Source organism: Hemiscyllium ocellatum, chromosome 11 (genome assembly GCF_020745735.1).
Source record: "Hemiscyllium ocellatum isolate sHemOce1 chromosome 11, sHemOce1.pat.X.cur, whole genome shotgun sequence".
NCBI lineage: Eukaryota > Metazoa > Chordata > Chondrichthyes > Orectolobiformes > Hemiscylliidae > Hemiscyllium > Hemiscyllium ocellatum.
Genome location: NC_083411.1, coordinates 14151512 through 14167340, shown reverse-complemented (window position 1 = coordinate 14167340; position 15829 = coordinate 14151512). Strand labels below are relative to the sequence as shown.

At 43.1% G+C, this 15829-nt stretch overlaps 1 protein-coding gene across 2 annotated transcripts in view; it reads right to left on the bottom strand.

Annotated features, from left to right (window-relative positions):
• The window catches only part of si:zfos-2326c3.2 (mitogen-activated protein kinase kinase kinase kinase 4), a 290366-nt gene that overhangs the window by 63409 nt on the left and 211128 nt on the right, over positions 1 to 15829 (bottom strand). For both annotated transcript variants that reach the window (XM_060832025.1, XM_060832026.1), the window contains 3 exons: positions 13935 to 14026; positions 11493 to 11641; positions 8868 to 8967 (listed from right to left, as the gene is read on the bottom strand). In XM_060832025.1, the coding sequence (XP_060688008.1) occupies positions 8868 to 8967; positions 11493 to 11641; positions 13935 to 14026 (341 nt within the window). The remainder of the gene's footprint in view (positions 1 to 8867; positions 8968 to 11492; positions 11642 to 13934; positions 14027 to 15829) is intronic.

The following is a 15829-nucleotide window of genomic DNA, read 5'->3' as shown; positions in this document are numbered from 1 at the left end:
AATGGGGGTCAAGAACAATACTATCCAGCAGCACTATTTTTATTCATTCATGAATGTGGATGATTAGGTTCCCTACAGTGTGGAAACAGGCCCTTCGGCCAAACTGACCCTCCGAAAAGTAACCATTTTCCTCTGACTAATGCATCTAACACTATGGGCAATTTAGCATGGCCAACTCACCTGACTGACACATCTTTGGATGGTAGGAGGAAACCGGAGCATCCGGAAGAAACACACGGGGAGAATGTGCAAACTCCACACAGACAGTTGCCCAAGGTTGGAATTGAACCTGGAACCCTAGTGCTGCAAGGCAGCAGTGCTAACCACTGAGCCACTGTGCTGCCAGACTAGTATTTACTACCCATCCTTAATTGCCCAGAGGGACGTTGAGAGTTAACTAATAAGCTGATCACTGACACTCTGTTTGAGTTCTGCCAGAACCTTTCAAGTCCTGATGTTATTGCAGCCTTGGTTCACGCATGGACAAAAGAAATGATCTACAAAGGTGCAGTGAAAGTGACTGGCCTTGTCTTCAAGGCAACATTTGACTGATCTTGGCATCAAGGGGCTCAAGTAAAACTAGTTAATGGGAATCATTGGATCACCTCTTCACTGTTTGGAGTTTTACCTAGTACAGAGGAAGATGGTGACTTCTGAAATACTGAAACAGTCAATGTCAAAATACTGTAAGGCCGAGACAATATGCAGGTTTGATCTGACACTGGCCAGTAACATGTGCATCACACAAACGCTAGGAAGTGGCCAGCTCCCACAAGAGAGGATCTAATTATCACCCTTTCACATTAAGTGATAGAATATCACTGAGTTCTCTGCAATCAATATTCTGGAGTTTACCATTGACCAGAAACTGAACTGAATTAGCAAAGTAAATACTGTTGGCTACAAGAGCAAACATAGGGCAGCAACCTTTTCACAAATAACTCACCTCTTGACTCCCCTAAACCTGTCCTACAAGGCAGAAGTCAGAAATGTGATGGACTATTCCCCATTTGCCTGGTTTGTTGGAGCTCTAACAACACTCAAGCAGCTCAATGCCATCCAAGACAAAGCAGCCCGCCTGATTTATACTGCAGTCATAAACATTCACTCCCTCTGCTAACAATGCTCAATAGCAGCAGTGTGTACCATCTCCAGGATGCACTACAGAAATTCACCAAGGCTGCTTAGACAGCACCTTCCACATTCATGACAATTATCAACTATAAGGATGTGGGCAGCAGATACACATGAACACCAACACCTGCAAGCTCCCCTCCAAGCGGAACATCAAATATATCTCTGTTCCTTTAGTATTGCTAATCCTGGAACACCCTCTGTAACTAAAGTGTAGGCCATCTACACCAAATAGCCTGCAGCAGCTCAACATGGAAACATATAAAATAGGAGCAGGAGTAGGCCATTTGGCCCTTCAACCCTGCTCTGCTATTCAATATGATCATTCAACTCAATAATTTGTTCCTGCTTCCCAGGTCCTTTGATTCCCTTCAGGCTCAAGTGCAATATTGAACTCCTTCCTGAAATCATACAATGCTTTGACCTGGAAGGCTTTCTGTGGTAGGCTCACAATTTTCTGGGTGAAAGATTTCTCCTCATCTTGGTCTGAATTGGTTTACTCCATATTCTTAGACTATGACCCCTGTTCTGGACTCCCCACCTTTGGGAGCAACTTTCCTGCATCTACGCTGTCTGGTACTCTATCTAGTTAGAATTTTGTAGGTTTCTATGACATCCACCCTCATTTTTCTGAACTCCAGCAAACTTAATCATTACTAATTCAACCTCTCCTTATGCGTCAGTTCTGTCATCTCAGAACCAGTCTTGTAAATCTTCTTTGCACTCCCTCTATTACCAGAACATCATCCCTCAGATAAGGAGACCAAAACAACACACAACATTCAAAGAGTAGTTACACTAAAGCTCTGTACAATTGCAGCAATACATCTCTGCTCCTGTATTCAAATTCTCTTGCTATAAAGGCCAATATACCAGTTATCATCTTGACCACCTGCTCTCCCTGCGTGCTTACCTTCAGGTTTCATTACACACTTCTCTGTTTCAATTTATAGCCATTAAGATAATAACCCACTATCTTGTGTGTTGCTCTCAACAAGGGTAACTTCACTTTTTTCTAAATTCTACTATGTCTGGTATTTGCCCACTCACTCAGCCTGACCAACTTTACATGGAAGCATCTCTGCATCATCCTCACAGCACACCCTCCCATCCAGCTTGTGCCATATGCAAACTTGGAGGTGGTTACATTAGTTCCCTTATCTAAATCATTAATATATCTTGTGAATAGGTGGGGTCCAAGCACTGATCCCTGAGACACCCCACTAGTCACTGTCTGCCATTCAGAAAGGGACCCATTTATTCCTACATTTTATTTCCTGTCTGCCAAACCATTTTCTATTCATCTCAATACACTAACCCCGACATGCTTTAATTTTATGCACTAATTTCATACGTGGGATTTTGTCGAAAGCCTTCAGAAAGTCCAAATAAACCACATTGACTGGCTCTCCTCTCATCTCTATGAGCTACACCACCACCATCTTCATCTCAAGGAGAGTTAGGGATGGGCATATATGTTGGCCTACCAGCATAGTCCATATCCCATGAATAAAAAAAAACTATCTTACTCCAATCCACATTAGCAAACTGTACTTCTCACCACTCAGTGAGAACGACATGGGTTCAAGTCTCACTTCAGAGGGTTTAGTACATTATCTGATTCGATTAGACTCACTTCAGTATGGAAACAGGTCATTTGGCCCAACAAGTCCACACCGACCTGCTGAAGACTAATCCACACAGACCCTCTACTCTAAATTTACCCCAGACTGATGCACTGAACACTATTGCTAATTTAGCATGGCCAATTCACCTAACTTGCACATCTCTGGATTGTGGGAGGAAACCAGACCAACCAAAGGAAACCCATGCAAACACAGGGAGAACATGCAAACTCCATACACACAGTCGACCGAGGCTGGAATTGAACCCAGGCCCCTGCCGCTGTGAGGCAGCAGTGCTAACCACTGAGCTACCCAGAATCTAGAATGACATTTCACATATGACTGAGACCATAAAGAGCAGGATTAGGTCAATTGGCCCATCATGTTTGCTCCACCATTCTATCATGGCTGGTACGTTTCTCGACCCCATTCTCCTGCTTTCTCCCTGTAGCCCTTGATCCTCTTACTAATCAAGAACCTATCTCTGTCTTAAATACACTCTGACTTGATCTCCACAGCCTTCTGCAGCAAAGACTTTCACAGGTTCACGACCCTCCGGCTAAATAAATTCCTCCTCATTTCAGTTCTAAGGGGTGATCTCTTCACTCTGAGCTTATGCTCTCGGGTCCTAGTCTCGCCTATTAGTGAAAACATCTTCTCCACATCTACTCTATTCAGGCCTCTCAGTGTTCTGTAAGTTGCAATCAGATCCCCCACGTCCTTCCAAACTCCACTAAGTACAGACTCAGAGTCCTCAACTGCTCTTCACATGACAAGCCCTTCATCCCGGGATCATTTTTGTAAACCTCCTTTGGACCTTCCTCCAAAGCCAGCTCATCCTTCCTTTGATGTAGCGCCCAAAACCACCCAAATAAGAGCCGCATTGTTGGATGTACCAGCTGTCCAAAGACGCAGAAAAGATTTACACGAATGTTACCATGTATGGAGGGTTTGAGATATCGGGAGAGGCTGAATCAACTGGGGCTATCTCCCTTGGAGCATTGAATGCAGAGGGATGACTTTATCGACGTTTATAAATTTATGAGGGGTATAAATAAGGTGAAAAGCCAAGGTCCATTTCCCAGGGTAGGAGTGTCTAAAGCTAGAGGGTGTGGGCTTAGGGTGAGAGGAGAAAGATTTGAAAGGGACCTCAGAGGCAACCTTTTCATTTGGATGGATGTGAGTATGGAATGAACTGCCAGAGGAAGTGGTGGAGGCAGGTACAATTCCAACACTTAAAGGCATCTGAATGGGTATACGAACAGGAAGAGATTAGAGGGATATGGGCCAAATGGTGCCAAATGATAAATTTAGGATATCTGGTCAGCATGGACAAGTTAGACCAAAGGGTCTGTTTCCATGCTATACTTCTCTATGGCTTTACGACTCTCGATAGTAAAGACCTGCCTGCATTTCCAAATGAACGTAAAAGACCTTATGGGGCTACATTAAAGATGACCTCCCTCATCTCCCTGTTGTCCAGGTCAATCATTTATCTCCCATTACCAACATCACTGAAACAACATTCTCACATTGTGGCTTGTGGGAGTTAGTTGTGTGCATATTGGCTGTGGCATTTCCTATATTACAGCAGTCACTGCATTTAATTGACTGGAGAACACTTGGGCATGTCCTGAGGTCACAAAAGGAGCCGTACAAATGTTAATCTTTTTATCTTAAAGTGAGTATTTTGCCTGCTTAATGTTTTAATGCCCACATTTCATGTGAACATTTCCTTTAGTTCCTTTTCTCAAAGTTTATAACTCCTGACCTCTACCTTAAACTACAAAGGTCTGTCACTTTTATAAACCTCATGTAAAACTAGGTGAAATGGCTTATTTATGTTTCAGTCACACTTCCTGCAGTCTCTGGGGGACGTTGAAATGTTATATACCTCAGGGCATTGTGTACGCATGTGTTAAATGCACCACTATGGTTACCAACCCTTCAGGAGTTGAAGATTAAAGTCCAGGAAAAAAAATGCAGGAAAACAGATAGCAGGACATCAATCAATCTGTGTTCCTTTTGATAAATTGGTTGGGGGGGGTGGTGGGGGGAGTGGTGGGGGAGGGAGGGGTCAGTTGGTTGACATGCATTGTAGTTAAAAGCAAGCAGTTGAGTGATGTAACCTTCAGGAATGTTTGCAAACACATGTTTCTTTTCTTTGTTTGTGGGATGTAAGTGCTGCTGCCATCGATGTCCAGAGGTGTCCACCATTTTCCTGAACTGAGGATACCCCCCCATCCTGGTTAACAGGGTCGTCAGCTGTGTGCAACCCATCTCCTGCACTTCTGGCTTCACCCCCCCTCTCTTCCTTTCTATCATATCAAGAGGGTCTCTCGGGTCCTCACTTTCCACCTCACCCGCACCCCCATCCATAGGATCATTTCACTACCTCCAGCCGGATACTACCATCAGACACATATTCCCAGAGATCGGGTCCACTCCTCCTACACTTCCAACACCACGCCACGCCACACCACACCCCACCCCGCCACACCATTAATTATAAAAGCTGCAACGCCTGCCCATTTACATCCTCCCTCCTCATTGTCGAAATCCCCAGACCAGACATACCTGCCAGGTGAAGCAGCTCTTCACTCAATCTAACCTTTTGCATTCGCTGCTCACAACGAGGTCTCTTCTAGATTGGGGAGATGAAATGCAGACTGGGGAGATGAAATGCAGACTGGGCCAACGCTTTTCATAACACTTTTGATCTGCCGCCAGAATGACTCCAAGTTTTTCATTGCCACTTCAACACGCAACAGTGTTTCCCTGGCCAACATCTGTGTCTCAGACTTGCTGCAGTGTTCCAGCAAAGCTCAGTTCAAGTGGGAAGGACACCTCGTTTTCCACTTGGTGACCATGCAGCCTTCGGGACTCAATATGGAGTTGAATAATTTTAGAGCATGAACATCGTCTTCCATGTTTGCCACTCACCCCCCACACCCTTGGTCATGTTATAAGTTGGGCAGCTTTCAGCACAGCCAACACATTTTCACCTACTCATAGTCTCCAAAATTACCTATTGAGATTCTCCTCTTCCCACTCTTGATCTGCCAAACCTTTTCTTTCTTTCTTCTTTCTTTGTGCTCCAACTCCACATATCCACTCGTGTCTTTCCTACTGTCATCAGCACAAATGCCATATTTTCCGAGTAGCAATCAGTTCAGAAGAAGGATCACTGAATTTGAAGCATTAACTCTGTTTCTCTCTCCACAGATTCTGCCTGTCCTGCTAAGTTTTTCCAGCAAATTCTGTTTTTGTACTTATTACATAGCTGTATTAATTGTAATGAGATCGGCCAGGTGGATCTCATAGAATATGTGTTCCCTGATTGGGGCTGTTATTCTGGTCCAATCATGGAGCCCTGGCTGACAGATAAGAACAGGATAATCTGTGGTTCTGTTTATTCTGAGAGCTGGCTCTGAGGGAGCTGGATCAGTGTCAAATACCATACATGTGTATATAAAGGGTGACTTGGCGACCGCATACTGGTCTCTGTGGAACATTTTCAACAGTTGTTGGCAAGCAGAAGGCCTTTGTCATCAATAACAGGTCACTATTCGACAGATCGACCAACTACTTGCTGCTGACCAAAGCTCCATTTGTACACATCCCTTTAGTTCCAGCTCATCTGCAAACTACACTTTAACAATTGCTGGCATCAGTAACAACCATATGTTTCATGCTACTTACTTTAAAACAAACAGCTATCCTTCAGTAATCCTTGATTTTAAAATAGTACTTTTCTCATTTCAGTCCACAATTGAAAATACATAAAAAGATATAAATATATGATCTTTATAATTGATTTCTAGTGCTGTGTCGGTCTTTAAATTTATTAGCATTATTCCAAAGTATTCCAGAACATAGAACATAGAACAATACAGCACAGGAACAGGCACTTCAACCCATGATGTTGTGCTGAACATGACACTAAATTAACCTAATCCCTTCTGTCAGCCCTTGGTCCATATCACTCCATACCTTATATATTCTTGTTCTTATCCAAAAGTCCCTTAAACACCCCTATTGTATCTGACTCTACCACTACCCTGGCAGCATGTTGAAGATGGTAAAAACAATGACTGCAGATGCTGGAAACCAGATTCTGGATCAGTGGTGCTGGAAGAGCACCGCAGTTCAGGCAGCATCCAGCACGTTGAAGATGCCTACTGCTCTCTGTATAAAAAAAACTTAGCCTTCACATTTCCTTTGAACTTCCCCTTCCTACCTTAAATGCATCTTCCCTAATATTAGGCATTTTAACACTGCGGAAAAGATTCTGACTGTCAACCCTATCAATGCACCTTGTAATTTTATAGACTGCTATCAAGTCACCCCTCAACCTCCACTGCTGTAGAATTTTTCTAGCTCCTCTTTATGGATTATATCCTTGAATCCAGCCAGCATCCTGATAAACCTCTTCTGCATCCTTTCCAAAGCCTCCACATCCTTCCAATAATGTGGCGACCAGCATTGAACGCAGTACTCTAAATACAGCCTAACCAAAATTCTGGCACTTTCCCCAAAGATCTGGCAATCTATGTCCCCAACCAATTGAGGAGAGTAATTTGGCAAATGCAGGTCTGGGCTGCTGAGCATGTACCATTTTAACTTGTCTTTCTATGGGCCTGAAGCAGAGCGGAAGCAGAGCACAGTGTTAGGATGGTTCAGTTGAAAAGTGAATCAGTACATTTCAATTAAAAAATGGACTGCAGGAATTCAGAAGGTGGCTGAGGCCAGTTGGCATGTCCACCCATATCTCAAAATCCTAACTAAAGCATGATCACAAGCTCTCTTTGCATTAGCTCCCCCACCCCCAGCACAAACAATAACAGAAGGACTTGCAGAAGTAACAAGATAATTAAATGAAAAAAAAAATACAATAATTTATTTTCTGGGTTTGCTCATGACTGTGTCAGGAGGATGATCTTCGAGTCCTGAAGGCTGAGAGCAACTCTGGAGGGTTGGCAGTACTTTGTTCAAGAAAATGTAGAGGGTGCTGTTTGCTGCAGTGATCCTCCTACTTTTATTATTCACTCACAGGATTGTTCTGCAGGAGGCTGTAGTGAACAGCCTTCTGGAATGGCTGCAGTCCTTGGGTATGGACCCAGAAGGCAGTTAGGAAGGGAACTCCAGAATTGTGAACACCAGTGACAGAGAAAGAGCTTTGATACATTTCCAAGTCAGGATGGTTTGTGGCTTGAAGGGCACCTTACACATGGTGGGTCTCCCTACGTATCTGCTAGCTTCATCCTTCTGGGTGGTAGAGGTTGAAAGGGTTGGAAGAATCTGTTTAGATCCTTGAAGATATACAATAAAATGGAGAAGCGGTGCATTCGTAACACCAGCATTCTTGTTGTGGCTCTGTTCGCCGAGCTGGGAATTTGTGTTGCAAACGTTTCGTCCCCTGTCTAGGTGACATCCTCAGTGCTTGGGAGCCTCCTGTGAAGCGCTTCTGTGATGTTTCCTCCGGCATTTATAGTGGTTTGTCTCTGCTGCTTCCGGTTGTCAGTTCCAGCTGTCCGCTGCAGTGGCCGGTATATTGGGTCCACAGATTCTGTCAAGAAATACATTGACCTGGACCCAATATACCGGCCACTGCAGTGGACAGCTGGATCTGACAACCGGAAGCGGCAGAGACAAACCACTATAAATGCCGGAGGAAACATCACAGAAGCGCTTCACAGGAGGCTCCCAAGCACTGAGGATGTCACCTAGACAGGGGACGAAACGTTTGCAACACAAATTCCCAGCTCGGTGAACAGAACCAAAACGAGCACCCGAGCTACAAATCTTCTCCCAAACTTTGAAGCAGCATTCTTAGCCCGCATGAATATAGCTTACTCAGAAACCTTAAATAAATGTATAAATAAGTGTGGAAAAATTGTGTGTGGAAAGCGGGAAGTAAAACCACTTTAGTTGTTAAATCTTGTCAGCCTTCCCCACTCACACTGCCACCCTGCAGTCATATTGTCACTGTAATTTTTGTCTGCTCAGCCCAGCCATTTCAAGGAGGTCATGTCAGTGAGTTGTTTCCCCTCCTCCCAAACCAACTGGGCCAAATCGCCTTATTAATTCTGTGAGACAAGATAGTACCTTTTCATCGTTCAAGATGCTTTGAGGCTGCAACTCAATGCTATCTGCTGCACTTGTACTTGCACACTTTGTCTGTCCATTACTTAGCTTGGTTGGTTGCCTGTGGAAGTAAGGAAAGCAGAACTATCTTTAAAAAGGTTCAGGAAGCCTCAGTTTTCTCAAGGTTAGTCACCATCAAAAAGACAGTAGAAATGACTGTCATTTGTGTCACATGCTCACTCTACAAGATCAAAGTGCAATGGGTCAAGTCATAAAATAGGCTGTTGGAAAGTTTCTGTTGGAACATTTTACCTGGTGAGGAACTAACTGAAAGGACCATTGGCTTCTCGCTGTGACAGCTATTGGAGCACACAATGTCCTGCTGAGTTACACAGACCAGTGTATTTTTTTCAGGGACGGTTGGGTAAACCTTTTGGAGTAGGATATGAAAGACGACAATAGGCACAGCATGAGACAATGAAGCTGACCCAGATTTGATTGATCAAATGGCCCCCTTCTGTATTAAAAAAATAGAGCCACACTTACTCTCAAAATGGAGGCCATTTAGCTCATTGAAAATTATCCAATTACTCTCACTCCCTTGCTCTTTCTCTTCTGACCTAAAAATATGTGTTTTGAGTGTACACCCAATTCTATTTTGCATTCAATTTGATTCCACCACTCATTTTACAGCCAATGTGACCAACTAGAGTTGCCAATCCCTTCCCCAAACTCTTACCCTAATGTTGAGGATTTCAAGACAGAAAGAAAACTTTCAAAGCACAAGTGCTAAATAACATCAGTATTAAATAATTCCCTCTCAACATCTGAGAGATCATTGCTACAAGTACTTTGAAGAAGATGCTGAAATGAACAACACAGAATTCCTACAGTGCAGAAAGTGACCATTCAGTCCATTGCATCTGTGATGGCCTGCAGAACAGCAACCCTATATTTCCCACAACTCATACACCTAACTTGCACACTACAAAGCAATTTAGCATGGCCGACCCACCTAACGGGCACACCTTTGGACTGTGGAAAAAAAACAGAGCCCCAGGAGAAAACCCTCACAGGCACAGGGAGAAGACGCATGCTTCACGCGGTCACCCAACACTGGAATTGAATCTGGATCCCTGGCACTGTGAGGCAGCAGTGCTAACCACTAAGCCACCGTGCCACCCAACAGTCTTCCCATTCATGCCAATCTGAACAAAGGGTGTGCAGTGCAGTTCAGGAACAGTTAATTGGGGAAGTGATTTCTCAGGCAGCAGAATTCTGTGCTTGACTGTGGAAAAGGTTCAAATTCAAAGGTTTTTTTCTGGGTTTCATAAAATTGGCCTGAAAGTGAACATTTTGTCTCCACAGGGATTCATCGAATCTGCAAGCAGAGGGGACTTGTTAAGCATTTACATGGAAGTACAAGCTAAAAAAAAGAAAACTTAGAAAAAATGTTTTTTGATGCACATCATTAAACTTACATCGTGGGGGGAATAATATAATCTGATGTAAAATTAAATCTAATGGGAACTGTAATTTTTTCCTCACTAAAGGTCACTGCAGCTCATGCTAATGGTCAGAAACTGTAGGATCTGACAAATAAAACAACACAGAAACTCAGATAACATTTTTTTTGAAAAAAAAAGCACTGTTGCTTAATCATTCAGGGTCTACCAAAGCTGAAAAATACAATTTATAATTACTTTCAGGACTGCTAATACACCAGTGGGCATCAGTTTGGGGATTTGGCATAGTGAAGTTCTACGGTTTGCTGTCTGAGTTCAGTATGTTTCTGTCTCCTCCTATCTGATTGCTGACAGGGTTTATGCTGAATTCAGAGTTTGAGTGTGAGGCTGGATACACATTGTGCATCTTTGTTCTGTGTGATGGAATTTTACCAAACGAGTTTTGTCTATGGGCTTGGTTTGACTAAACCCCATTTTGATTCCGATTTTGTGATCAGTTAAATAGTTTTCAGGGATGGGTACTGTCAGGGGATAACAGTTTTCCTGAGGATATCCTGCTTTAAGAGGGATGGGGCTCATTAATCAATGATAACAAGGTGGATTATAGAACAGACAGCACAGTAAGAGATCTTTTGGCCCACTCTTCCCACACCAACTTCTTTAAAAGATGATTCAACTCTCTCCCCTTGGTCTTTCTCCAGGTCTGTGCAAGTTCTTCCTATTGGATGAAGTTATCTCTGATACTATAGCATCAGATGAGTTTTGAACTGCAGGGATAGCTTGTATTATGTGCTCAGGGTATGGAGTTCAGCTTAAGGCCTTAACTTTTGAACCCAAAACCAATGGCAAGTGGGCGGCACGGTGGCACAGTGGTTAGCACTGCTGCCTCACAGCGCCTGTAGACCCGGGTTCAATTCCCGACTCAGGCGACTGACTGTGTGGAGTTTGCACGTTCTCCCCGTGTCTGCGTGGGTTTCCTCCGGGTGCTCCGGTTTCCTCCCACAGTCACAAAGATGTGTGGGTCAGGTGAATTGGCCAAGCTAAATTGCCCGTAGTGTTAGGTAAGGGGTAAATGTAGGGGTATGGGTGGGTTGCGCTTCGGCGGGTCGGTGTGGACTTGTTGGGCCGAAGGGCCTGTTTCCACACTGTAAGTCTAATCTAATCAATGATGGTTACATACCTTGATCTGACCGGGAGAGGCGCCGCACTGTTAGAGTTCAGATCATCCTCTTCATCTGTACTACCAATTTCGTCACTCGATGAGGAATATTCTATTGCCTTTCCAAAAGGGCCACTCCCAGTCTTCCCCCTGGTTGGTGTAACCCCCTCCTATTAATTCAGAAACATGTCACTTTAGGCCTTGAAATAACCTTATTCACCCAGTAACAAAAACAGAAGTTGCTGGAGAAGCTCAGCAGGTCTGGCAGCATCTGTGAAGAGAAATCAGAGTTAACATTTCAGGTCTGATGACTCTCCTTCAGAACTCAGATGAAATCAATATCAGATTTTGGCTGCAGAGTTGGGAGATCACTCACATCTTCATCCATTTGGAAATCCAAATGTTCTCAAAAGTGATTTCTATCCCATTTAACCATGTCTCCTTATTGATAACTCACAGGTGGTCGGTGCTCCCATACCTCTGGGATTGATTGGTCTTCCTTCTGCCATGTCACCTTACTATGGGAACCTCCACACTGCCAGTTATTCCAATCTTTTTTCTCCCCAATTCTACTGTAACCATGTACATCACCTGTGTGCACGTCTCCTTTTTATTCTTTACTGGTCTTATTACCATCTCCTTTTGCCGTGCACCATCATCCTTTTTGTTATTCAATCACTTGTGCCCCCCTCTTGGCAGACCCCTTTGCCTCCCTTACATCCCTCCACCCACTATTTCCAAGCTATATTTGTCCACAATCTGTTAATCTTGAATAAACTAAGGGAAAATAGATATGTTGGGGCTTGGCTGAACACCACAAACCTCCAGCATCCTTTTGAAACAAATGCATAAAAGGGGAAATGTTGCTTAATTGACAGATATTTCACTGAGATCTATTTTTCTAAGGCTAAATTTTTTTTATTATACCGGCCTCTGTGGAAGTATTTCAGCCTGTTCAAATAATTAAAATAATATTAATTATTTTGGTTTCCTGAAGAAAGATAGAAGTATCAAGTGCTTGTAGTGTCTGTTACTGATACTTTAATGCCTGGCAGGTATGTGTTTTTAAGCTCCTCTGTCCTTCGCATTATTACATTAGGGTTTATTGGCTCTGTTTCAGGTGTATTCTGACCATAGTGCTATGAATTGGCACAAAGGATATTAAGGTCTTTGGCAATGATGGCAAATGGATTGTTATAGGACATCATGGATGTGTCACAGGGAGTGGATTGTTGGTGAGGGAGTCAGGAACACAGGGGGTAATATTAAATACAACAACCAGGACAAAGATCTGGTGAATCAGGGCTGACCTATAACCTTGGCAGGGTTATACCTGAAATGTTGGACTTCTCCACCTCCTGATGCTGCCTGGCTTGCTGTGTTCTACCAGCCTCCTGCTTGTCTACCTTGGATTCCAGCAGCTGCAGTTATTTTCGTCTCTGACCCTGGGCATGAACAGCTGCTGTTGTCACCTCCAGCCCATTTCTGGAAGTGAAGGGCTCGACTTCAGCATATACTTGGAACCTTGGCTTGAAAACTTTGCCTTCGAAGGCACTTTCTCCTGAGGTAGGTGGGCTGAACTGACAGATTCTAACATGAAATTCCATTCCCTTTAGAGATAGTTCTGAACGGTTCGACTAGAGCAACAGCAGAGATTAAGTGGCTCAATTATAAAGCCAACTTGGATACACTTGGCTTGGTCCATTGCGTAGAAGCTTGGGAGTGACTGACTGGGGTCTTTAAAGTGATTCGAGTAAAAAAATGACGTCTGCAGATGCTGGAGATCACAGCTGAAAATGTGTTGCTGGTCAAAGCACAGCAGGCCAGGCAGCATCTCAGGAACAGGAAATTCGACGTTTCGAGCATAAGCCCTTCATCAGGATGGGCTTATGCTCGAAACGTCGAATTTCCTGTTCCTGAGGTGCTGCCTGGCCTGCTGTGCTTTGACCAGCAACACATTTTCATCTTTAAAGTGATTACCTGTAATATTCTTTCGCATGACTGAATCTGATTCAGGGATGGGGGTGAGTCAGTTTTGGATGAAATTATGAAACAAAAAGTTGCTTTTCACACGAAGGACTGTGATAATATTCCTCCAAATAAATGTTGAGGGCAGGTTGAATGAAACCTGCAGGACTGAAAACGCTATTTTTTGGGGGATCGGGGGAGGTGTGAGTAAGGATTTTGGGGATGTGGAAAACAAAGGCAGTTAGATTAAGCTAGGGTAAAATCAATCATGATCTAATTGAATGTTTGAGCAGGTTATGAGGGGTCTACAGTACTTTCTCTGCCAACAGAACAGTGTTAAGTAGAAAAGATAGATATATAGAATCTACTGAATATTTAGAATCTACCAGATATTGACTGTTGGAGAAATATATGCTGAAGTAGTTTGAACAAGGCACAATGGCTGACAAGATCAGAGTTACATTTCTGTGTTAAATGCCCACATGAGATACTCACAGCATAGTTCCTCGATAGTGGGTAACTCCGTTTCTCTTCACATCGTCTGTTAAGTTGCTTGTCACTTTGGCTGGAGGAGTTGGGTAAAGGTGCTGCAAGTCAAGAAGAACGGGAATCAACAACAGCAGTCCATATGGAGTTTTGACAATTCTATCAGAGAGAGGCTGTCTGACTGATCATGGCAATTAGGTCAACAGCAGAAACAGAACTGCAATAACAGAACAATTCCTATCTCATTCTAGATGTTTGGGGCTGACAAACGTATTGTATGCAGAAATGCTCCAACGTGCTAAATTTGCTCCTGATCATAACGAGGTCAGCCAGGTGGACCTCAAAGCATATAAGTTCCCTGATTGGGGCTGTTAATCTGGTCCAATCAGGGAGCCCTGGCTGACAGATATAAACAGGAGCACCTGAGAGCTGGTTCTCAGGGAGCTGGACCAGTGCCAAGTAATATGCAGGTATAAATTAAATCTGACTTTGTGATGGGATACCGGCCTCTGTGGAAGTATTTCAGCCTGTTCAAATAATTAAAATAATATCATTAATTATTTCGGTTTCCTGTAGAAAACATCAGATTTTTGTGAAAACGGAAGCCATCATGCTATACAGATCGCAGTGCTCCAGAGAAAGTAAGCGGAATGGCAATAAATGAAAAGTCTTGTAGCAACATACTGATACAAAATAAAAGCAGCACCAATGGAAGCAAAGTTAGCAGGGCAATCTCATCAACAGAAGCCCTTTCAAAATCAGTAACAAACAGGTATGGCTAGTGTTTGCCCCAGACCACCATATTTTGTTTAGAATTTAGAATATGCTGCTCCATCAGTGAGTTTTATAGCATATTGGTGAGCTCTGACTTAAATAACTTGGATTTGTTAGCACAAGTTAATGGGATTGACTGTTTTGCTGAGACACTTTGGATTAATGACTGGGATTCAGAAATTGTAGCTCAAGATGGTGACTGCAGAGATTTGATAAATGCATCGCTGTGATTCCTCATTTCATCCATGTGCTTGTATAAATGGAAATATGAGGTTAGAACAGATATAACATGCGGCTGGCAATATGGTGCAAGAGGGAGGTTTTTGGATCCCTGGAACATTGATTCTGGATCTGGGGAGGTGGTTCTGATAGATCTGATAGTTACATCTCAACAGAGCTGAGGCCAACTGTATTGACCGGCTGTGTCTTACCTTTGGTGAGTGTTTAAACAAACTTGGGAACTGCAATTGGAAACTGCATGCAGGAGAAAGGAAAAACAAGGTTTGCAAAGCATTGGGAAACATAGATCACTACAGTAAGAAAAATTAGTTGGGATCAGCACATGAGGGAATGTAGTAGTCAGAACTCTGAAGTAATGTGGACACTTTTAACTTGAATTTCCTAAATGTGTTTATTAAAAAAAGATATGATATAGCCAAAAGTGGTAAATTAGTGTAACCATAGGTAACCACAGCCTGATGAATGGGGCCCAGTAAGCTTCAGGGATGATAAACACAGGGGACACAATGCCATGATGATAACAGAGACCTGCATCAAATTAAGGCAGGGCTGTGTACTGAATATTTCTGGATACAGGGGCTTCAGGAAAGATAAAGAAGGAAAGAAAGAGGGGAGGTTTGGTGAGGAGAATATCGCAATGTCAGAGAGAGAGGACATCCTAGTGGGAGGAGGGGTCAGAAACAGAATCTATCTGATCTGAATTTAGATGTAATAGAGATATTATTGCACTATTTGAGATGTTTTATGAATCATCAACTAGGGGGAAAGGCACAGAGGAGTAAATCTACAAAGAGATTATAGAGAAGTGAAAGACAGTGTTAACATAATGGGGAATTACAATTATTCTAATATAAAGTGGATAATGGTAATAAAGTAAAAGGCTTTTTTTA